Source organism: Saccopteryx bilineata, chromosome 3 (assembly GCF_036850765.1).
Source record: "Saccopteryx bilineata isolate mSacBil1 chromosome 3, mSacBil1_pri_phased_curated, whole genome shotgun sequence".
Classification (NCBI taxonomy): Eukaryota; Metazoa; Chordata; class Mammalia; order Chiroptera; family Emballonuridae; genus Saccopteryx; species Saccopteryx bilineata.
In genome coordinates, this window is record NC_089492.1 from 173,077 (window position 1) to 196,183 (window position 23,107).

Below are 23,107 nucleotides of genomic sequence, written 5' to 3' on the forward strand. Positions count from 1 at the left end.
CCCGGGCGGGGGGCGGGGCGGCGGAAGTCGGGGCGGGACTTCCGGGTCCGCCTCCCGGCCGAGCCGCTCGGGATCCGCGGTTCCTCGCTTTTCCGGGGGCGGCCCCCGGGGACGCAGTTCGCGGGAGTGAAGCCTCCCTCCTCCCGGCCGGCCGCAGTCCGTGCCCCGCGGTGGGTGCCGCCCCGGGAGGCTTAGCGCAGACGTGCGACGGGTCTCGGGAGCCACCGGCGGAGGGGCCCGGGGCTTCCGGGCCTCGGCGGGATCCCACCTGGGGGGTTGAGGGGCGCCCTCCGGAGGAAGCGCCGCGGCGACCCACCTGCCCCTGCCTCGGAGCCGGGGCCGCAGAGCGACGGAGCAGGTGCGCGGGGAGTGGCGTCCTGGTTCGTGGGGTCGGGTGGAGGAAGGGCGCCCGGTTCGGGGCGCATCAGAGCCGGTGAGAAGGGGGCTGTCGCGCGGGGTCCGGCCCGGAAACCCCGTCAGCGGCGGACTCGCTTTCCAGGCTCTGGGGGGAGGGGTCTGCGCTCCCGAGAGAGGGGTGCCCGCTTTAGACTGCGGACTGCTGGCCCTCCCGCTTGTCTCCCGAGCTCGCTGGCAGAGTCCAGTGTCTCGAGGTCGTTGCCGACGTTTCTCTTCTTGCCGACTGGCCTTGCCTCCGGGAGGCCCCCGTCCGTGCACAGGACCCGTGCGTCGCCTGGAGGCCCCCGTCCGTGCACAGGACCCGTGCGTCTCCGAGTCAGCAGGGACACATAAATTATTTTGAGTCCAGTAGGATAACCCAGGTCCACAACCTTAATTCCCTCTGCCAAGTCTGTGTTACTGTGTAACGTACTAGATCCCAGATCCCAGGCATTCGCATGTGGAGAGGGGTGGGGAGGAGCCTTCTGTCCACCACGGATTGGGTCTTTCCTCCTGAGCAAGAATTTACACATTCTGGGATGATGAAAACAAGATTTAAAACGACCATAGTTCATTACACTTTATGATGAAAAGGTAAAAAAGATATTTATTTGCTTGTGTAAGCTTAGAATAATTTGGAAGGGGGTACACTACAGGGGTCGGGAACCTATGGCTCGTGAGCCAGATGTGGCTCTTTTGATGGCTGCATCTGGCTCACAGACAAATCCTTAATTTAAAAAATGTTAAAAATATAAAACATTCTCATGTATTACATTCCATTCATTTCCTACCGCTCAGGTTCATGGTTGCGGGTAGCTGGAGCCAATCACAGCTGTCTTCTGGGACAACACCAAATTTTTATTGGATAATGCGTAAAGTACACGGGTCATTGTATGGCTCTCACGGAATTACATTTTAAAATATGTGGCATTCATGGCTCTCTCAGCCAAAGAGGTTCCCGACCCCTGCACTAGAAACTGGGAAGGAGAACTGAGGCTCACTGAGAGATACTTCATCATGAGTCCTTTTTTTACCTTTTGAATTTTGAGCCATATGACTGTCTATTTGGTAACAGTTGTGATGATTTGAAGAATTTTTAATTTTTTTTTTCTTCATTTTTCTGAAGCTGGAAACAGGGAGAGACAGTCAGACAGACTCCCGCATGCGCCCGACCGGGATCCACCCGGCACGCCCACCAGGGGCGAAGCTCTGCGCACCAGGGGGCGATGCTCTGCCCATCCTGGGCCTCGCCATGTTGCGACCAGAGCCACTCCAGCGCCTGAGGCAGAGGCCACAGAACCATCCCCAGCGCCTGGGCCATCCTTGCTCCAATGTAGCCTTGGCTGCGGGAGGGGAAGAGAGAGACAGAGAGGAAAGCACGGCGGAGGGGTGGAGAAGCAAATGGGCGCTTCTCCTGTGTGCCCTGGCCGGGAATCGAACCCGGGTCCTCTGCACGCTAGGCCGACGCTCTACCGCTGAGCCAACCGGCCAGGGCGATTTGAAGAATTTTTAAATGAACTGACTAAATAATTCAAATGACTGAGTCTCCCCTTAGGAGTGAAGGTCCCCTCACACCCTCCATGGAAGCAGCATTTGCTCTGTTTCACTGCCACATGGATGGTGCCTTAAGTCAGTGTTCTCCCTGCTTTGAATTTCTTTTGTGCCATCACACTTACCACCTGTGCCAGCCTAATTTTCCTGACATGGTTGGCTTGTTCTCTTTCCCAACATGGAAATGTGCCCGGTGCCTCACGGTCATTAGGCAGCCAAGGCTTCTTATATTCTGCTTCCTGCTAATCCTGCCTCTTAACTCTGTCCACACCTCTGCCCCATCTCACCCCTGCCTTCCTCCCCCTTTCTAACCAGGTGTGGTCTACCCTGCCTCTCTGGGCCTAGTTTCAATGCCCCCCCAGCCCCAGGGCTCCACCCTTTTCTTGCTCTCTCTACCCAGAACACTTGCCCATCTCACCAGTACATTTGCAATGATCCGTCTCCCCACCGAAGTACGTTGAGTGTGACAATCATGCTGTATCTTCACAACATCCCTAGAATGGACTCGGGCATGTGGTGGGTGTTTGAGAGACACTGGAAATGTGTCCAAGAAGAAAATTCCAGTCCATAGGTTGGCAGGCAATGTCCAAAATGGTTCTCCTCAGGTCTTGAGCTGCAGGGTGGATGAAGAGACTCCTGCCTGAAAGCAGGAGGGTCCCTGTGGCTAGCCCTCCTGCACACTCACCAGTGTCCTTTCTGGTCTCCAGGCCCAAGTCATGCCCAGCCTCAGAGCTAGCCCTGAAGAGGCAGAAATGGAGTCTTCAGTCCCGGGATCACCCCCCTGGATCCCTGCAGCCCAGGCTTATGTGAGTGATGCTCCCACCGTGACCCACTCTGCATCTGCACTCGCTGGTCCACTCTGCTGCAGCTACACTGAGCTGGACACCACCCTTCCCCACCAGCTGCCAGGTACTGGGACCAAGTCCCTCCTCATTCTGGGAGAACTTTGTCCATCTCACCCTATGATTACTCCCATTAGTTGTCAGTGTCACCATTGGGGTGGGGTGCCTCGTGGACTTGAGGGGCCACGTCTGGAGGTCAAGAAAGCAATGTGGGCTGTCCCCTGGCTGCCTTCGTGCCAGTATGATGGTTGCCAGCTGAGCCTTGCCAGCCCAACCACCACATGGTGGAAGTCTCGTTCCCTCGAGGTTCTGCCCTGACCCAGGCCTTGCCCAGCTACCTGTGCCTTTATTCACACTGCCCAGCTGCCTCTGTCTCCCTCAGGACCCACCACAGAGGACTGCCTGACCCCTCACTTGCCTCTTCTGCAGACCTCTCAGTCGAGATCAGGATGGTTTCTCAATATTAACTTTCCTTACTGGGGTGTGATCGGGGCTGTTGTACAGGACGACCCTCTTGTGTACTACATGGGACCTATTATTATACTCAGGACGTGGGGGCAGAGTACCACTATCAGAACCTGTGTGGCCAGGGAAGGTTGGGCTGAGGAGTGGTCTTATCTGAGTCTGAGGGGGGGAGGTGGGTCGAGAAGAGAGACATAACAAGGTCCCAAGAGGTGGCCCTAAAATATATGCCTGCTTACTGTCCCAGGCAGGGGCAAAATGTTACCAGAGAGCCAACGGTGTGCTGGGCAGAGAATGGTGAAGGAAACTAGAATGTTTATTCCAGAAAACAAATAAGCCTGACCAGGTGGTAGCACAGTGGATAGAGCATTAGCCTGGGATGCTGAGGACCCATGTTTGAAACCCTAAGGTCACCAGCTTGAGCATGGGCTCATCTGTCTTGAGCACGGGATCACCAGCATGAGTGCAGAATCACTGGCTTGAGTGTGGGATCATAGATATGACCCCATGGTCACTGGCTTGAGCCCAAGGTCACTGGGTCAACTCAAGCACCCACCTTGTCAAGGGACATATGAGAAGCAATCAGTGAATAACTTAAGTGTCATTACTACGAGTTAATGCTTCTCATCTCTCTCACTTCTTGTCTGTCTGTCTCTCTCTCGTTAAAAGAGAAAAAGGCCCTGTCCGGTTGGCTCAGTGGTAGAGCGTCGGCCTGGTGTGCAGGAGTCCCGGTTCAATTCCCAGCCAGGGCACACAGGAGAAGCGCCCATCTGCTTCTCCACCCCTCCCCCTCCTTCCTCTCTGTCTCTCTCTTCCCCTCCCACAGCCGAGGCTCCATTGGAGCAGGGTTGGCCCCGGGCTCTGGGGATGGCTCTGTGGCCTTTGCCTCAGGCGCTAGAGTGGCTCTGGTCGCAACAGAGTGGCACCCCAGATGGGCAGAGCATCGCCCCCTAGCGGGCATGCCGGGTGGATCCTGGTCGGACGCATGCTGGAGTCTGTCTGACTGCCTCCCCGTTTCCAACTTCAGAAAAATACAAAAAAAAAGAAAACAATTTATTTTTATGTAATTAAAGCAAAAAATAACAGAATAAAGATTTTAGAGTTGAAAAGTAAAGCAAGTGAAAAGTTCATTCACTACAGCAGTGGTTCTCAACCTTTCTAATGCCGTGACCCCGCAATACAGTTCCTCATGTTGCGGTGACCCCAAACCAAAAAATAATTTTGGTGGCTACTTCATAACTGTAATTTTGCTACAATTATGATTCGGAATGTAAATACCTGATATGCATTATGTATTTTCTGATGGCTTTAGGCGACCCCGCCGGGGTTGCAACCCACAGATTGAGAACTGCTGCACTACAGGTTTTCAACAGCAAATTTAAGTGCACAGTAGAAAGAATCAACAAACTTTAAGATAAAACAATTGAAATTATTCAATCTGAGGAGAGAAAGAAAAGGTTGAAGAATAGTTAACAGAGCCTAAGAGACCTGTGGATATCATCAAGCAAACCAACACTGTGAAGGAGGAGGGAGAGAAAGGGGCAGAAAGAATATCTGGCCTGACCTGTGGTGGCGCAGTGGATAAAGCATCAACCAGGAAACGCTGAGGTTGCTGGTTCAAAACCCTGGGCTTGCCTGGTCAAGACACATATGGGAGTTGAAGCTTCCTGCTCCTCCCCCCTTCTCTCTTTCTCTCTCCCCCCTCTCTATAATGAATAAATAAAATCTTTTAAAAAATAAATAAATAAAATAAATAAAGAATCTCTGAAGAAGTAATGGCCAAATGTCTCATACCTGATGAGGTATGCACATCCAAAATGTTCAACAGGCTTCAGCAAGGATTAATTCAAAGAGATTCACACCAAAACTTTATAATCATATAATGGGAAGACAGAATCTTGAAAACAACAAAAGAGAAGTGAGCAGTCTCTTATAAGCGATCCTCTATAAAATTTAACAGCCAGTTTCTCATCAGAACACAGTAAGGTAAAAAGCAGTGGGGTTTTTACCTGGGTTGGCACATAAAGTGTTGACCTGGAACACTGAGGTCCCTTTTTTAAACCCTAGGCCTGCCTGGTCAAGGCACATACGAGAAGTAACTACTATAAGTTGATGCTTCCTCCACCCCACCCCCCTTTCTCCTTCTCTCTCCTCTCTCTCTCCTCTAAAGTAAGTGAGTAAAATCTTTTCTTTTTTTTTTTTTTTACAGAGACAGAGAGTCAGAGAGAAGGATAGACAGGGACAGACAGGAACGGAGAGAGATGAGAAGCATCAATCATCAGTTTTTTGTTGCGACACCTTAGTTCATTGATTGCTTTCAGCAGACCGAGTAACCCCTTGCTCAAGCCAGCGACCTTGGGTCCAAGCTGGTGAGCTTTGCTAAAACCAGATGAGCCTGTGCTCAAGCTGGCGACCTCGGGGTCTCAAACTTGGGTCCTCCGCATTTCAGTCACTCTATCCACCGCTCCACTGCCTGGTTAGGCCATGTAAGTAAAATCTTTAAAAAAAAAAAAAAAAAGCAGTTGTGCTGAGATCCACCTTTGGTTAGTGTCATCCTGTAGCAAAGAGGTTGCTGTATTGATGCCCAGTCAGGGCACACACAGGAGCAGATTGATATTCCTGTCTCTTTCTCTCCCTTCCTTTCTCACTAAAATCAATAAATAAAATTAAAAAAAAAAAACCTACATAAAATTCACTAAATCCTGCCTTTTGCACTTCTTTCATTTGGATTATCCTGGGTTAACATCTACTTAATTCTAATAAGCCATTAAGTAAAGCATTTAAAAAAATAAATAAATAGCTTGACCTATGGTGGCTTAGTGGATCAAGCGTCAACCTGGAACACTGGCCGCCAGTTTGAAACCCCAGGCCAGGTCAAGGCACATATACAATTTGATGCTTCCTGCTCCTCCCCCTTTCTCTCTCTCTCTCTCCCCTCCCTCCCCCCCCAACCCTAAAATGAATAAAAAATACAGTGCTGAGAGAGAAAACATGTCAGCCAAGACTTCTATATCACTCCAAAGTATTATTCAAACTGGAGGAGAAATTAAGACATTCTCAGATAAACAAAGGTTGAGGATATTTACTGCCAATAGACCTACCCTGCCAGAAATGCTAAAGGCAGTCCTAAAGATTAAGGTGAAAGAATACTAAATACGGACTCAAAGGCATATAAAGAAATAAAGCTCTCGCCTGACCAGGTGGTGGCGCAATAGATAGAGCTTCAGACTGGCATGCGGAGGACCCAGGTTCGAGACCCCAAGGTCGCCAGCTTGAGCGTGGGCTCATCTGGTTTGAGTAAAAACTCACTAGCTTGGACCCAAGGTCGCTGGTTTGAGCAAGGGGTTACTCGGTCTGCTGAAGGCCCGTGGTCAAGGCACATATGAGAAAGCAATCAATGAAACAAGATGTCGCAACGAAAAACTGATGATTGATGCTTCTCATCTCTCTCCATTCTTGTCAGTCTGTCCCTATCTATCCCTCTCTGACTCTGTAAAAAATAAATAAATAGCCTGACCTGTGGTGGCGCAGTGGGATAAAGCGTCGACCTGGAACACTGAGGTTGCCGGTTCGAAACCTTGGGCTTGCCAGGTCAAGAGGCACATATGGGAGTTGATGCTTCCTGCTCCTCCCCTTTCTCTCTCTCTCTCTCTCTCTCTCTCTCCTTCCCCCTCTCTAAAAATCAATAAATAAAAAATTAAAAATAATAAATAAAATCTTTAAAAAAATAGTGAACAGTTTTAAAAGAAATAAAGCTCTCTGGTAAAGATAATTACATAGATAAGTATAAAACTAATGTTGCCTGACCAGATGGTGGCACAGTAGATAGAACATTGACCTGGGGTGCTGAGGACACAGCTTTTAAACCCCAAGGTTACCAGCTTGAGCGTGGGATCACAGGCGTGATCCCATAGTTCCTGGCTTGAAGCCCAAGGTCACTGGCTTGAGCAAGGGGTGACTGGCTCAGCTGGAACCCTCAAGTCAAGGCACGTATGAGAAGGAATCGATGAACAACTCACGTGCCACAACTACAAGTTGGTACTTCTCATCTCTCTCCCTACTGTCTCTCTCTCACTCATTTAAAAAAAAAGAAAGTGGGCCCTGGCCGGTTGGCTCAGCGGTAGAGCGTCGGCCTAGCGTGCGGAGGACCCGGGTTCGATTCCCGGCCAGGGCACATAGGAGAAGCGCCCATTTGCTTCTCCACCCCTCCGCCGCGCTTTCCTCTCTGTCTCTCTCTTCCCCTCCCGCAGCCAAGGCTCCATTGGAGCAAAGATGGCCCGGGCGCTGGGCATGGCTCTGTGGCCTCTGCCTCAGGCGCTAGAGTGGCTCTGGTCGCAATATGGCGACGCCCAGGATGGGCAGAGCACCGCCCCTGGTGGGCGTGCCGGGTGGATCCCGGTCGGGCGCATGCGGGAGTCTGTCTGACTGTCTCTCCCTGTTTCCAGCTTCAGAAAAATGAAAAAAAAAAAAAAAAAAAAAAAAAAAGAAAGTGAAAAGACACCATAAGAATGGGAGTAAAGCCTGACCTGTGGTGGCACAGTGGATAAAGTGTCAACCTGGAAATGCTGAGGTCGCCAGTTTGAAACCCTAGGCTTGCCGGGTCAAGGCACATATGGGAGTTGATGCTTCCAGCTCCTCCCCCACTTCTTTCTCTCTGTCTCTCCTCTCTCTCTCTCTCTCTCTCTCTCCCCCTCTCTCCCTCTCTCTAAAAAATGAATAAATAAAAAATAAAATAAAAAATAATAAAAAAAAGAATGGGAGTAAATCTGCAAATGGCGTATCTAGTAAAGGTTTAGTACCCACAATTTACAAAGAACTCTTTGTGTGTGTGTGTGTGTGTGTGTGTATTTTTCTTGAAGCTGGAAACAGGGAACAGGGAGAGACAGTCAGACAGACTCCTGCATGCGCCCAACCAGGATCCACCCGGCACGCCCACCAGGGGGTGATGCTCTGCCCCTCTGGGGCGTCGCTCTGCTGCGACCAGAGCCACTCTAGCGCCCGGGGCAGAGGCCAAGGAGCCATCCCCAGCGCCCGGGCCATCTTTGTTCCAATGGAGCCTCGGCTGCGGGAGGAGAAGAGAGAGACAGAGAGGAAGGAGAGAGGGAGGGGTGGAGAAGCAGATGGGCGCCTCTCCTGTGTGCCCTGGCCGGAAATCGAACCCGGGACTTCTGCACGCCAGGCCAACGCTCTACCACTGAGCCAACTGGCCAGGGCACAAAGAACTGTTTTTAAAATTTTTTTATTGACTGATTTTAGTGTGAGAGGAAGGGAGAGAGAGAAACAGAAGCGTCAATCTGTTCCTGTCTGTGCCCTGGCCAGGGAACAAACTGGCAATCTCTGCACTTCCAGACAATTCTCTAACCAGTAGTCGGCAAACTCATTAGTCAACAGAGCCAAATATTAACAGTACAACGATTGAAATTTCTTTTGAAAGCCAAATTTTTTAAACTTAAACTATATAGGTAGGTACATTCCTTATAAAGGTAGCGCTTGCACGTGGTATTTCGTGGAAGAGCCACATTCAAGGGGCCAAAGAGCCGCATGTAGCTCACGAGGCAGTTTGCCGACCAGGGCTCTAACCTACTGAGCTATCCAGCCAAGGCTACAAAGAACTCTTTTTTTTTTCTTTTTTTTTTTTTAATTACAGCTGGAAACAGGGAGAGACAGTCAGACAGACTCCCCCATGCGCCGACTGGGATCCACCCGGCACACCCACCATGGGGCGACGCTCTGCCCACCAGGGGGCGATGCTCTGCCCATCTGGGGTGCCACTCTGTTGCGACCAGAGCCACTCTATAGCGCCTAAGGCAGAGGCCACAGAGCCATCCCCAGCGCCCGGTCCATCCTTGCTCCAATGGAGCCTGGGCTGCGGGAGGGGAAGAGAGAGGCAGAGAGGAAGGAGAGGGGGAGGGGTGGAGAAGCAAATGGGCGCTTCTCCTGTGTACCCTGGCTGGGAATCGAAAGAACTCTTAATGACTCAACAACAAAAAACAAACAGCTCGACCCTGGCCGGTTGGCTCAGCGGTGGAGCGTCGGCCTGGCGTGCGGGGGACCCGGGTTCGATTCCCGGCCAGGGCACATGGGAGAGGCGCCCATTTGCTTCTCCAACCCCTCCTCCTTCCTCTCTGTCTCTCTCTTCCCCTCCTGCAGCCAAGGCTCCATTGGAGCGGGGATGGCCCGGGCACTGGGGATGGCTCCTTGGCCTCTGTCCCAGGCACTAGAGTGGCTCTGGTCGCGGCGGGGCGCCCCGGAGGGGCAGAGCGTCGCCCCCTAGTGGGCGGAGCATTGCCCCTGGTGGGCATGCAGGGTGGATCCCTGTAGGGCGCATGCAGGAGTCTGTCTGACTGTCTCTCCCGTTTCCAGCTTCGGAGGAATACAAAAAAAAAAAAAAAAAAGTAGTAAAAAAAAAAACAGCTCAACTTGAAAATGGGCAAAGGACCTGAGTAAACACTTCTCAAAAGAAAATATACAAATGGCCAAGAAACAAATGAAAAGATGCTCAAACTTACTAGTCACTTGAGAAATGCAAATCAAAACCACAATAAGCCTGACCTGTGGTAGCACAGTGGATAAAGCATCGACCTGGAAATGCTGAGGTCGCTGGTTTGAAACCCTGGGCTTGCCTGGTCAAGGCACATATGGGAGTTGATGCTTCCAGCTCCTCTCTCTCTGTCTCTCTCTGTCCCTCTCTGTCTCCTCTCTGTCTCCTCTCTAAAATGAATAAATAAAATAAAAAATTAAAAAAAAAAAAAAAAAAACCCACAATAAGATTACCACTTCACGAGTGCTTCCAAAATGTGAAGAAATTGGATCCCTGGTCCCTTGCTAATGGGAATGTAAAATGGTGCAGCCCCTGTAGAATACAATCTGGCAGTTCCTAAAAAGTTTAAATATAGCATTAGCTTATTACCCAGGAATTCTACTGCCAGTTGCATACCCAAGTAATTAAAGACAGGTATTCAACAAGGACATGAACTTCATATTTATAGCAGCCAAGACCCCAGTCGTCCATCAAAGAATTAATGGATAACATGGTTCATGAATATAGTGGAATATAATAGCCTCTCTTGTCCATGGTGGATATGATCCGAGACACCCCTGGCAATGGATGCCTGAAACCATGGATAGTAACCTCTTTATGTGTACTTTTTCCCTATATATACATACCTTTTCATTTATAGGAAGCCATAAGGCCTCTCTCCAGCATACTTGAAGTGTCAGCATCACTACTCTTGTGCTTTGGGGCCATTACTAAGTAAAATAAGGGTGACTTGAACACAGGCACTGTGACACCATGACAACAGATCTGGTCACGAAGATGACTCCTCAGTAAACAAGTGGTTAGTGTATACAGTGAGGATGCACTGGACAAAGGGGGCTGATTCACCGCCCCGGGTGGGATGTTGCAGAGTGGTACAAGGTTTCATCAAGCTGCTCACAACAGTGTATCATTTAAAACCTATGAATTGTTGCTTGACCAGGTGGTAGTGCAGTGGATAGAGTGTCAACCTGGGACACTGAGGACCCATGTTTGAAACCCTGAGGTCGCTGGCTTGAGTATGGCACACCAGCTTGAGCAAAGGGTTGCCAGCTTAAGAGTGAGATCATAGTCATGACCTTATGGTGACTGGCTTGAGCCCAAGGTCACTGGCCTGAGCAAGGGGTCACTGGCTAGGCTAGGGCCCCCCATTCAAGGCATGTATGAAAGCAGTCAATGGACAACTGATGTACCGCAACTACAAATTGATGCTTCTTATCTCTCCCTCTCTGTGTCTCTAAAAAAAATAAAAAGAATTAAAAAAAATAAGATATAGTCTTACCAGGTGGTGGTACAGTACATAAAGCCTTGGCCTGGGATGCTGAGGACCCAGATTCAAAACCCCAAGGTTGCTGGCTTGAGCGCAGGATCACCAGCTTGAGCATGTAATCCAGATATGACCCAAAGGTTGCTGGCTTGAGCCCAAGGTCACTGGGTTGAGCAAGGGGTCACTGGCTTGACTGGAGCATCCTGGTCAAGGCACATATGAGAAAGCAATCAATGAACAACTAAAGTGCTGCAACTATGAGTTGATGTTTCTCATCTCTCTCCCTTCCTGTCTGTCCCTCTCTAATAAATAAATAAACAAAATCTGAATTGTTTATTTCTGGGATTTCCCATTTAATATATTCAGATGACACTTGACTGCAGATAACTTAAACTGCAGAAAGTGTAACTGGATATTCAATTAAAAGAAATGAAGCACAAATACTTAAAACGGTGTGGACGAACATTCAGAAACATTATGCTAAGGGAGAATCCAGAAACAAAAAGTCACATTCATGATGCCATTCACCTGAGATGTCAGGAATGCATAAACTCTCAGCGCTAAAACTCACACTGATGGTTGCCAGGAGCTGGGGGCAGGAGCCTGGGGTGATAGAGCTAAACCAATGGGTAAGGGCTTCACTCTGGAGCAGTAGGGATGTTCTGGAGCCAGAGGTGGTGAGCACAGGACATTGTTAATGCACCACATGCCACTGACCTTTTCATTTCAAAGTGAACTTTGTGAATTTCATTTCAATAATTTATGAAGATAAGAACAAAAGCCTCTCCCATAGATGACCTGCTGTTGGTGATAGGAAGGGCAGTGGAGGGTGCCCGGGGCTCCAGCCTGAACCAGTAGGTAGACTGCAGCTGACTTCCTGCATGTGGGGAATGGAGCGGTGGGCTCAGGGTTGGTCTTCAGTTGCCATGCTGCCTTGTCCCCTCAGAGCTTCTGTGTCCCTTCCTAGCTATCAAGCGACCTGACACTATCACCCCCAGTGGGTCCCACAACCCAGACTTGCCATTTGTGTATTTCCGTTTCTTTTTTTTTTTTTTTTTTTTTTATAAATTTTTATTTATTTATTTATTCATTTTAGAGTGGAGAGGGAGAGAGAGAGAGAGAGAGAGGAGAGACAGAGAGAGAGAAGTGGGGGAGGAGCAGGAAGCATCAACTCCCATATGTGCCTTGACCAGGCAAGCCCAGGGTTTCGAACCGGCAACCTCAGCATTTCCAGGTCGACGCTTTATCCACTGCGCCACCACAGGTCAGGCTATTTCCGTTTCTTTAAAAGTAACTTTATGTTTGTCCTTTCAGATTGGGACACCAGGATTGAGGACAAGGAGTTTTTTCAGAAGCAAGACATTTCTGAGGATTTAGAATCACAGGCAGAAATATCAGAAAGTTGTATCAGTGATGTTTCCCTGACGGCTGAGCTTGGAGTACTCTGTGAGGACGTATTAGAAAGAGACTGGGGAGTCCTTGATGATGAGAGACAGGTGCAGTCCCTCTGCCAAGAGGAGGACTTCACACCAGTGTCAGTACCCCTTAACAGCCCCTTGGGGGAGGGAGAGCGGGACTGTGACAGTTTTGAAAGAAGCTTCAGTCTGAGCCCAAACCCAGCGGCATATCCGGAAATCTCCAAGGAAGAAAGGCCACATCTGTATGTGTGTGACCAAAGCTTCGAACACAGTGTGGACCTAACTAGCCATGAGGGGCTCCACACAGCTGAAAGCAGCTTCATATGTAGTGAGTGTGGGAAAACCTTCAGAGGAAACCCGAAACTTATGCAACATCAGATCATCCACATTGGACAGAAGTCCTTTGTATGTAGTGAATGTGGAAAATCGTTCAGCCAGAACTCAGTTTTTAAGAATCATCAGAGGTCACATGTGAGTGAGCGCCACCAGTGCAGCGAGTGTGGGAGAGCCTTTCGTGTGCACGCGAACCTCGTTAGGCATCAGGTCACCCATGGTGGAGAGAAGCCATATGTATGCAGTGACTGTGGAAAAGCCTTCAGCCAGAACTCCGGACTTAAGAAGCACCAGAAGTCTCACTTGAGCGAGAAGCCCTATGAATGCAGTGAGTGTGGGAAGGCTTTTAGGCGGAGCTCAAACCTTGTCCAACATCAGAGGATTCATTCTGGGGAGAAACCATATCTGTGCAGTGACTGTGGGAAAGCCTTCAGGAGGAGCTCCAACCTCATCAAACACCACAGAATTCACACAGGCGAGAAGCCTTTCAAGTGTATTGAGTGTGGAAAAGCCTTCAGCCAGAGCTCACACCTGAGGAAGCATCAGAGGGTTCACACTGGAGAGAGACCTTACGAGTGTAATGAGTGTGGCAAGCCGTTCAGCCGGGTCTCCAACCTCATTAAGCATCACCGGGTTCACACTGGAGAGAAGCCCTATAAATGCAGTGACTGTGGGAAGGCCTTCAGTCAGAGCTCAAGCCTCATTCAGCATCGGAGGATTCACACTGGAGAGAAGCCTCATGTGTGTAATGTGTGTGGAAAAGCCTTTAGCTACAGTTCAGTGCTCAGAAAGCACCAGATAATCCACACAGGAGAGAAGCCTTACGAGTGTGGCATCTGCGGGAAGGCCTTCAGCCACAGCTCAGCCCTCATTCAGCACCAGGGTGTGCACACGGGTGACAAGCCCTATGAGTGTCGGGAATGTGGGAAGACATTCGGCCGCAGCTCCAACCTTATCCTTCACCAGCGAGTTCACACCGGAGAGAAACCCTATGAATGTACTGAGTGTGGAAAAACCTTCAGCCAGAGTTCAACTCTCATTCAGCATCAGAGAATCCATAATGGATTGAAACCCCATGAGTGTAACCAGTGCGGTAAAGCCTTCAACCGAAGCTCAAACCTCATCCACCACCAGAAGGTTCACACTGGAGAGAAGCCATACACGTGTGTTGAGTGCGGTAAGGGCTTCAGCCAGAGCTCACACCTCATTCAACATCAGATCATCCACACTGGCGAGAGGCCCTACAAGTGCACCGAGTGTGGGAAGTCCTTCAGTCAACGCTCGGTGCTTATCCAGCACCAGAGGATCCACACTGGAGTGAAGCCCTATGACTGCAGTGCGTGTGGGAAAGCCTTCAGCCAGCGCTCAAAGCTGCTTAAGCACCAGCTGACCCACAGCAGGGAGTGAAGCCGAGTATGATCCTCCCACTCCCCACACTCAGTGGGACCACTCCCTGCCCTCCACACCATGGCCTGCTGTTCACAAAGCCTGGGGCCTTCCTTGGGGATGTTTTTCACAGGCTCCCTCCCTCCTTCCTCCTGTCACTACACCCACCTCACATGACCTCATTACTTTTTTTTGTTTTTACCTTGTCATGAGACTGCCATATTTGTCAGGAGGGAAGAGATGATAGAGGCTGCATATTTATGAAGAAAGTTTATTACTGTAGTTAACATGACCAGAAAAGTAAACTGACATTTGCTTTAAGATAACCACAGTAATTCTTTGGTTTGGTAACTACTCATAAGGAGTGAGTCCCTTATCAGTGGCTGTAACTCATATTCTGTTTACACAAAATCAGGTTAAGGGTTTTTCAGGTGTGATTGCTGTCATCCTCCCCCAAGGTGATGTGTACGCATTATCACTAATCCCTCACCTTCCTGCCCATCCCACAACTCGACACAAGACTCACCAGCTGCTCCCTTTCCTTTACACCCATCTGTAGTCTGACACCATGCTTTCCCCTCATGTGACCCTGCTGTGACCCAGGTCCCCGCTCAGGGCTGCTGCACAATGCACGTGCAGCTGTTTCCCAGCACCCAGGTCTGTGCCCTACAGCCCTGGCTATACGCCCCACCAGGACAGCTCTCTCCTTGGCCACCTGTTCTCCCTACAAGCTCCCGGGCTTGGGTTTTCTCCCAGGTTCATTCGTGAAGCACCTGCTAGTTGCCCCTAGATGAGGAATGGTCGGACTCAGTTTCCTGGAACTGTGCCCATACTCCCTGAGCAGGGGGAAGTTGGCCAGAAGCAACACATCTGTCACCAAGAGGACCCTGATCACCAGCTGACAGGTCTCAAACTGGCAGTGTTTTGTTGTGACAGAGACAGGGGTGGGGGGAAAGATAGGGACATAGAGACAGGAAGGGAGAGATGCAAAGCATCAATTCTTTGTTGCGGCTCCTTAGTTGTTCATTGATTGCTTTCTCATATGTGCCTTGACCAGGGGTCTACAGCAGACCAAGTGACCCCTTGCTCAAGCCAGCAACCTTGGACTCAAGCTGGTGACCTTGGGGTTTCGAACCTGGGTCCTCTGCATCCTAGTCCGACGCTCTATCCACTGTACCACCGCAGAGTCAGACTCAACTGGCAGTGTCAGGGTGGATAGGTAGACGGGCACATCCTGCATTGTTCCAGGAGAAAATGGACTGGTACACAGTCAGGTTTATGGTTTTGATGGGAAGGTAGGGGTTTCAATGAGGTGAAGGTTGTGAGAGGTCTGAAGAGAGAAGTGGTAAGAGTTGGCTTGCAAAGGTGTGAGTCCTGTGGGCTTGGCCAGAATGGGCACGTGCCCTCATCTTAGAAACCACCAGAAGTAGCCCATCACCACCCACCCAGAGCCTTGTCAGGTTTCTTCACCCTTCCCCACCACCCCCACAACCCGCTTTCAGGTAGCACTTTAGACAAAACACCACACCTGCACTTTTGACAACCAGCCGTTACTTGGTCATTCCAGGAGACCTCCAATCTGCTGCCCTTCACATTTCTCCTTGACCAGACTGGACTCTGTCACTGGTTTGTTTGTTTAGTACATACTTGTTGCCCTCACTGGGACAGAGACAAATGCCTGCCCTCGAGGACTCCCATCTAGTGAGGAGAGGCAGTGACCCCCTGGTTCTGATTCCTGTAAAGCAACATGAAGCAGGGGTTTTGAGGGGTTCCGTATTTGGGGTTTTGTTTTTTTTTACAGAGACAGAGAGGATAGATAGGGACAGACAGACAGTAAGGGTCAGAGATGAGAAGCATCAATTCCCTGTTTCTCCTTTGCAGCTCCTTAGTTGTTCATTGATTGATTTCTCATATGTGCCTTGACCATGGGGCTACAGCAGACCGAGTGACCCCTTGCTTTAGCCAGCAACCCTGGGTCCAAGTTGGTGAGCTTTGCTCAAACCAGATGAGCCTGCGCTCAAGCCAGCGACCTCAGGGTCTCAAACCTGGGTCCTCTGCATCCCAGTCCGATGCTCTATCCACTGTGCCACCCCTGGTCAGGCAAGGAGTTCAGTTTTAAGTGGGGGCAGTCAGAAGGCCTCACTGAGATGTCCTTTGAGCAACCTGAAGCAAGTGAGAGAAGGATCAATGAAGATGGGGTGGTGGACAGCAAGAACAGCCAGTGCAAAGGCCCTGAACATGAATGGGCCTATTCCTTTCAGCGGTCATCAGAAAAGCAGGTCAGTATGGCTGGAGTGGCATAAGCAAAGGAAGAGCAGATGAGGTGAGCAAAGGGAGTGACACCCTTACGGGTGTTCTGGCCACAAGGGTTGACCTGATCTACTAGCAAGATCACATGTTGTGTGCAGAAGAGACTGTGGGGACAAGCGTGTTCCTGTCACTCCCTTCTCAACCCCCTTTGGCGCTTGCCCTGCCTCCACACTGTTGGGAGACCCCTTGAAGCCAAGGCACGGGTGAGGACACCTGGGCACAGCAGGTGCAGGAAGTCAAAACGTGTGGTTCTCAGGAGTATTGGGCTCCTCTGGTTCCTCGTCCCTGCCTGGTGTCTGGGCAGAACTGACCCAATTAGGGACACACTGTCTGCAGCCTTAAGTATTTCAACTTTAGGATGTTTTTTCCCCAAAGAAAAACAGTCTAGAGCAAACTGCTGTCAACCACAACCTGTCTGTCTTTTTATTTTCATGATGTCCTTGGAAATGTCTTTCTCAGGAACAACTCCTGAGCCCATGTGACAAAAAGCCTGAGAAAGAAGTCACTGACTCATGCGAGGCCCAGTGGCCAGAGCCCAACTGCACTGCAGGGGCCACTCCAAGGCAATAGGGAGACTCTTTAGTTCTAAATTGGTAGATTTAATTATTTTTATCAAAAAACTCTTAATTATTTAAATTACTAGTTTATATGACAGGAAGACAAAGAAAGAGACACTGGGGAGAGGAGAAAGAGAGGGAAAAACGGTTATCTCACCCACCTGGGACAGGGATCTGAACAGTTCCCAGATCTCTCAGAATGCCCACGTCCTCTCAAGGACCCCTGCCCACCTGCCTGGGCACTGCTCATGTCTCAGGTGGTATTGAAAAGGGCTGAAATTGCTGCTTCCTGAGTCCTAACCTGGACACCCGGAGGAAGGGCCAGACCAGAGGGTCAGGAGAATTGGCCAAATTTCAGACAATCATCTTAGCACTGCATGCCCTGGCAAACAAATGACCCAATCTGCTCACTTTTCCAAACTTGTGCCATCACCTAAGAGTTGCTGCCCATGGGGTAAAGGACTCAGGGAATTTCTCGCCTTCACTTTCTGATGTTTGCTGACAGCCTTGAAGCCTCGTCCTTCTCTGCACCCATGTTTGCAGAAGCTGGTAAACTGGGTGCTCCGTCTTAGGATGCCAGCGGAGATCCAAACTACACAAGCCCTCACCTCTGCCTGTGAACCCACTCGAAGACCCCAGCCAGCACCCTTTCCTTGCTCTCAAGCCATTCCTGACCTGTTTGAAGGCCTTCTCGCCTTTCCCCAAGTCTTTTTTTTTTTTTTTTCCATTTTTCGGAAGCTGGAAACAGGGAGAGACAGTCAGACTCCCGCATGCGCCCGACCGGGATCCACCCGGCACGCCCACCAGGGGCCACGCTCTGCCCACCAGGGGGCGATGCTCTGCCCATCCTGGGCATCGCCATGTTGCGACCAGAGCCACTCTAGCGCCTGGGGCAGAGGCCAAGGAGCCATCCCCAGCGCCCGGGCCATCTTTGCTCCAATGGAGCCTTGGCTGCGGGAGGGGAAGAGAGAGAGACAGAGAGGAAAGCTCGGCGGAGGGGTGGAGAAGCAAATGGGCGCTTCTCCTGTGCCCTGGCCGGGAATCGAACCCGGGTCCTCCGCACGCTAGGCCGACGCTCTACCGCTGAGCCAACCGGCCAGGGCGTTTCCCCCAAGTCTTATACCTTCAAAAGAAATAACATAGAACCCTTCCTTGACCCCCACACCTTTTACTCTGCTCTTGGTAGTGTGGATATCAGTAAATTCCTCTGTTTGTGACCTCACCGAATGTTCCCTTCAGCTTCTTGTTCTGATTACTACCTGGCTGCCTCCTGATCACATGGTCACAGGCCCCCTGATCACAGGTCCCCTGAAGCCTCCCCTTCTCCTTCCTCTGGTTTCTACTTCCAGACACAATTCCTACCCCGAACTAACAATCCCAATTCTTTTTTTAAAATATTTTATTTATTGATTTTTAGAGAGAGAGAGAGGAGGGAGGAGCAGGAAACATCAACTCCCATATGTGCCTTGACCAGGCAAGCCCAAGGTTTCGAACCGGCAACCTGTTTTCCAGGTCGACACTTTATCCCACTGCGCCACCACAGGTCAGGCCCAATCCCAATTCCTTTGAGAACTGAAAATCAGCCCTAACAGCTAATAGCTGTCCTAGTCCTGACTGTGCCTCATGTTCTTGGTAGGGTCCTAGGAGATCCCCTTCATAGACACCCACAGCTTATGCCCCTACAACTCATGTACTCAGATTGGTGTAGGGGAAGAAATGGTCTCCCCTAAAATCTACAGATTATTTTTGTTTGTTTTGTATTTTCCAAAGTGAGAAGTGGGGGCGGGGGGACCTCCTGCATGTGCCTGACCAGGATCCATGCGGCATGCCCACCAGGGGGTGATGCTCTGCCCATCTGGTGTGTTGTTCAGTTGCAACCAGAGCCATTCTAGTGCCTGAGGCAGAGGCCATAGAGCCATCCTCAGCGCCTGGGCCAACTTTGCTCCCATGGAACCTTGGCTGCGGGAGGGGGAGAGAGAGACAGAGAGGAAGGAGAGGGGGAGGGGTGGAGAAGCAGATAGGTGCTTCTCCTGTGTGCCCTGGCTGGGAATCGAACCCAAAACTTAAGACATACCAGCCAATGTTCTACCGCTGAGCCAATCCCCCAAAATCTATAGGCTCCCTCCACACAAGGCGAAGCAGAGAAACTGGAGTGTGGTGTACGGACACGGGTCAGGATCCACAGCAATCTTTGCAGATCAGGAGGAAACTCCGGGGTGTGCAGGGGAACCCCTAGGATGCTGGTGGCTGAGGACAATGCAGGCCACACAAGGCAGGAAAGCCTGGCTCCCAGGCACCCTCAGGGCTTACTCTGCATGCAGGATCTTCTGTGCCCATTAGCAAGGCTCTGGGCCTTTTCAAATGTTAAAATACCAACTGGAGAGACCAATCCCACATGGAAATTTGATATAAAAGCAGCATCTCAAATCAGTGGGGAAAGGATGAACATAATATGTAGTATTAGGATTAGTAGCTATTTTGTTATTGAACTTATTCTTCATGTCATATAGCAGAATACAAATATTGATCAATTTACAACCTATGCAACTTAAGACCATTCGACTTTACGACCACAATCACTAGCCATGACTGCTCCGCATCTGGCAGCACAAGCGTTGCCCAGCTGGGCTTACGACAGTGCAGACCAGCTTCCTGCAGCACTACCATCTCCGTGTGCACCATTTCAACTGTTATCCCAGACTCGGTACAGCAATTTGTGTTTTGTGTCTTGGATATTTTTCATCAAACCCCTTCCAAGATGTCTACCAAGAGGAAACTGTCTTTGCAAATATTAAACCAGTTGTACTGGTAATGCAGTGTTTTACTTAAACCTGACGAATGTAAAAATAAGAAACAAAATGGTGTAGAGATGATACAAATGGCATAAAATGAACAAAGAAAATTATTATATATAACAATAATGAAAGAAAATTATGATAAAATATGACTTAAAGATTTCTATAACATCATTTCACAGTACTGTACATATAGCCTACTCAACTTACGACCAAATCATGTTACGACTGGTCTGTCAGAACCAACTGTGGTTGTAAGTCGAACACTAGCTGTATATTCCAAATGGAAAAGAGATTTTAATGTAAAGACACAAAACCAAAACAGTACTAGATGAAAATATGTATGAAATTCCTCTACACCCTAGAAGTTAGGAAAATGTTCGTATGACTCAAAATCACTAAGAGAAAACACTGATAAATGTGACTACATAGAAATAAATTTTTGAATGACTAAAAAACAGCAAAGTAAAAAGACAAATGACAAACTGTCAGTTGGTCAAAATTCAATGTAAACACAACTTCAAAAGGACAATTTCCAGCATGGCACTCTACCAATATACCAAAAGGACCAAAAATTTCAGGTGTACCCCTAGAAGCCCAAACTTGGCTTCTGATTCTTTCCCACCAAGTGCAGTCAGGGATCCTGTGGTCAAAATCCACAGTGAGTTCAAGAATGTCAGCCAAGCCCAGAGTTTCCCTTTGACTGGCTGAGACTATCTGGTCTTTTTTTTTTTTTAAGTGAGAAAAAGAGAGTGAGAGACAAAGAGGAAGGGAGAGAGATGAGAATTATCAACTCATAGTTACAGCACTTTAGTTGTTTACTGTTTTCTTATATGAGCTTTGACCAGGGAGCTCCAGCCAAGCCAGTGACCCCTTGTTTAAGCCAGTGACCTTGGGCTCAAGCCAGTAACCATAGGGTCATGTCTATGATCCCACACTCAGACCAGCGACCCCGCACTTAAGCTGGCAACTTCAGGGTTTCGAAACTGGGTCTTCAGTGTCCCAGACCAACACTCTATCCACTGTACCACCACCTGGTCAAACTGGGCTTTTTTTTTTTTTAAGATTTTATTTATTCATTTTAGAGAAGGGGGGAAAGAGAGGAGGGGGAGGAGCAGGAAGCATCAACTCCCATATGTGCCTTGACCAGGCAAGCCCAGGGTTTCGAACCGGCGACCTCAGCGTTCCAGGTCAACACTTTATCCACTGCGCCACCACAGGTCAGGCAATCTGGGCATTTTTAAAGTAACTAATAATCATAATGGCAGTTAACTGGATCAAGCAGAGTTGGTGAAAGGCCTTGAATTCATTGTATACTCAAAAAGAGTTAAAATAAAGACAACAGAAAAGTAGCTATAAATGAAAGAGTGACTAAATGTTTTTTTTTATTTTGGGGGTTTTTTTGTGCCCGAACAGGGACATGAATTTTTGGGTGTTTTTTTTTAAGAGTGACTAAATCTGCCATTTGCTTTAACATATGGAAGAGCAAGTGTGCGCACATGTATGCCTGTGTTGTCTTTAAGTAAACTGGTTTAGGGTTCAGTCAGAGAAGCTGAGTCACTAAAAGAAATTATATAGGTAATATATGTGATGTTATAGCGACTACATCTCACAGAATTGTGGGACACAGTAGAGCAATTCCTGAGACTGGAGCAAGACAGGAAGTTGAGAAGGAAAGATGAATGTAACATGGGGAGGGGGACAACCTGGGGCCTGTGGTCATGAGCTGGAGTCCAGGATGGGCTGAAAACCCTGTTTTCCTTCATAGTGTGGGTGTCCTGAAGAAGTGAGAGCCTTCTGTCACTGAACTAAGCACAGCCAGGCATCAGTGCAGCTGCAGGGCACAGAAGAAGGTGCGGCCAGTGCCGTCTCAGGCCACCCAAGCGAGTGGCAGTGGTGCCTCTGGGACCTTCGACAGCACTCAGCACCTATGGACACACCTTGCAGTCACATCCCCGTGTGCAGCCTGTGATCCGACTCACCCGTGAGGCCCAGGAGCAGAGCCACTCACTGGGAGTGTTGCCTGTCTTGTTTACTGAAGCAGCACAACCGCCGGGCCCACAGAGCTCAGTAAACACCACGCTGCTGAAGCAGAGAAGAGGTGGAAGCGCGACGCTAGGGAGATGCTAGCTGTTTTTCCTTTTCTTTCTTTTTTTTTCTTTTTCATTTTTCTGAAGCTGGAAACAGGGAGAGACAGTCACAGACTCCCGCATGCGCCCGACCGGGATCCACCCGGCATGCCCACCAGGGGGCGATGCTCTGCCCCTCCGGGGCGTCGCTCTGCCGCGACCAGAGCCACTCTAGCGCCTGAGGCAGAGGCCACAAGCCATCCTCAGCACCCGGGCAAACCTTGCTCCAGTGGAGCCTTGGCTGCGGGAGGGGAAGAGAGAGACAGAGAGGAAGGAGAGGGGGAGGGGTGGAGAAGCAGATGGGCGCTTCTCCTGTGTGCCCTGGCCGGGAATCGAACCTGGGTCCTCCGCACGCTAGGCCGACGCTCTACCGCTGAGCCAACCGGCCAGGGCCTGTTTTTCCTTTTCTTTTGGTAGTTGTTGAATTGCTAAAAAAAACACTAGTGAAATGTTAGTTGTTGAATCTAACGGAAGAGTTCACAAATGTTCGTAGTGTTGTTCTTTCAGCCTTTATGAATATACGAACATTTGAAAAAGAAAGAGTTGTGGAGACAAAAAAACTAGGTTGTGCTAGGTCCTGAAAGCGTCAGTTCTCTGTTGGGAACAAGGAGGTCCCTGGGGCAGAGTTCGCTCCCTGTGATTAAAAGTAAACGGAGCCCTGACGAGTTCGCTGTTGGCTAGAGCACCGTCCCCATATGCGAGGGTTCCGTCCCGTCAGGGCACAGACAGGAACAGATCGGTATTTCTGTCTCCCTCTCTAAAGTCAATAAAAATAAATTTTAACAAAGTAAACTGAGGCGCATTAAAATTTCAAAGACTCGTCTGACCTGTGGTGGCAGAGTGGATAAAGCGTCGACCTGGAATGCTGAGGTTGCGGGTTCAAAACCCTGGGCCTGCCCAGTCAAGGCACATATGGGAGTTGATGCTTCCTGCTCCTCCCCCCTTTCTTTCTCTCTCTCTCTCTCTCTTCTCTAAAATGAATAAATAAAAATTTTTTAAAAAAAATTTCAAAGACTCGACTCGGGCAACCATGGATGGGAATCGGGCAGCACCAGACGCAGCGCTCCGCGGAGAGGAGTTAGGCGTTTTCACGGAGCAGATGCAGAAGCAAAGCACGGAAAGT

General features: G+C 49.6%; 1 protein-coding gene across 1 annotated transcript in view; it reads left to right on the forward strand.

Annotated features, from left to right (window-relative positions):
- Positions 1-59: 59 nt before the first annotated feature.
- The window catches only part of LOC136329359 (zinc finger protein 250-like), a 37,263-nt gene continuing 14,215 nt past the window's right edge, over positions 60-23,107 (forward strand). The window contains exons 1-3 of the mRNA XM_066265388.1: positions 60-358; positions 2,655-2,856; positions 12,371-14,203. Coding sequence (XP_066121485.1) covers positions 2,664-2,856; positions 12,371-14,203 — 2,026 coding nt within the window. The 5' untranslated portion in view covers positions 60-358; positions 2,655-2,663. The remainder of the gene's footprint in view (positions 359-2,654; positions 2,857-12,370; positions 14,204-23,107) is intronic.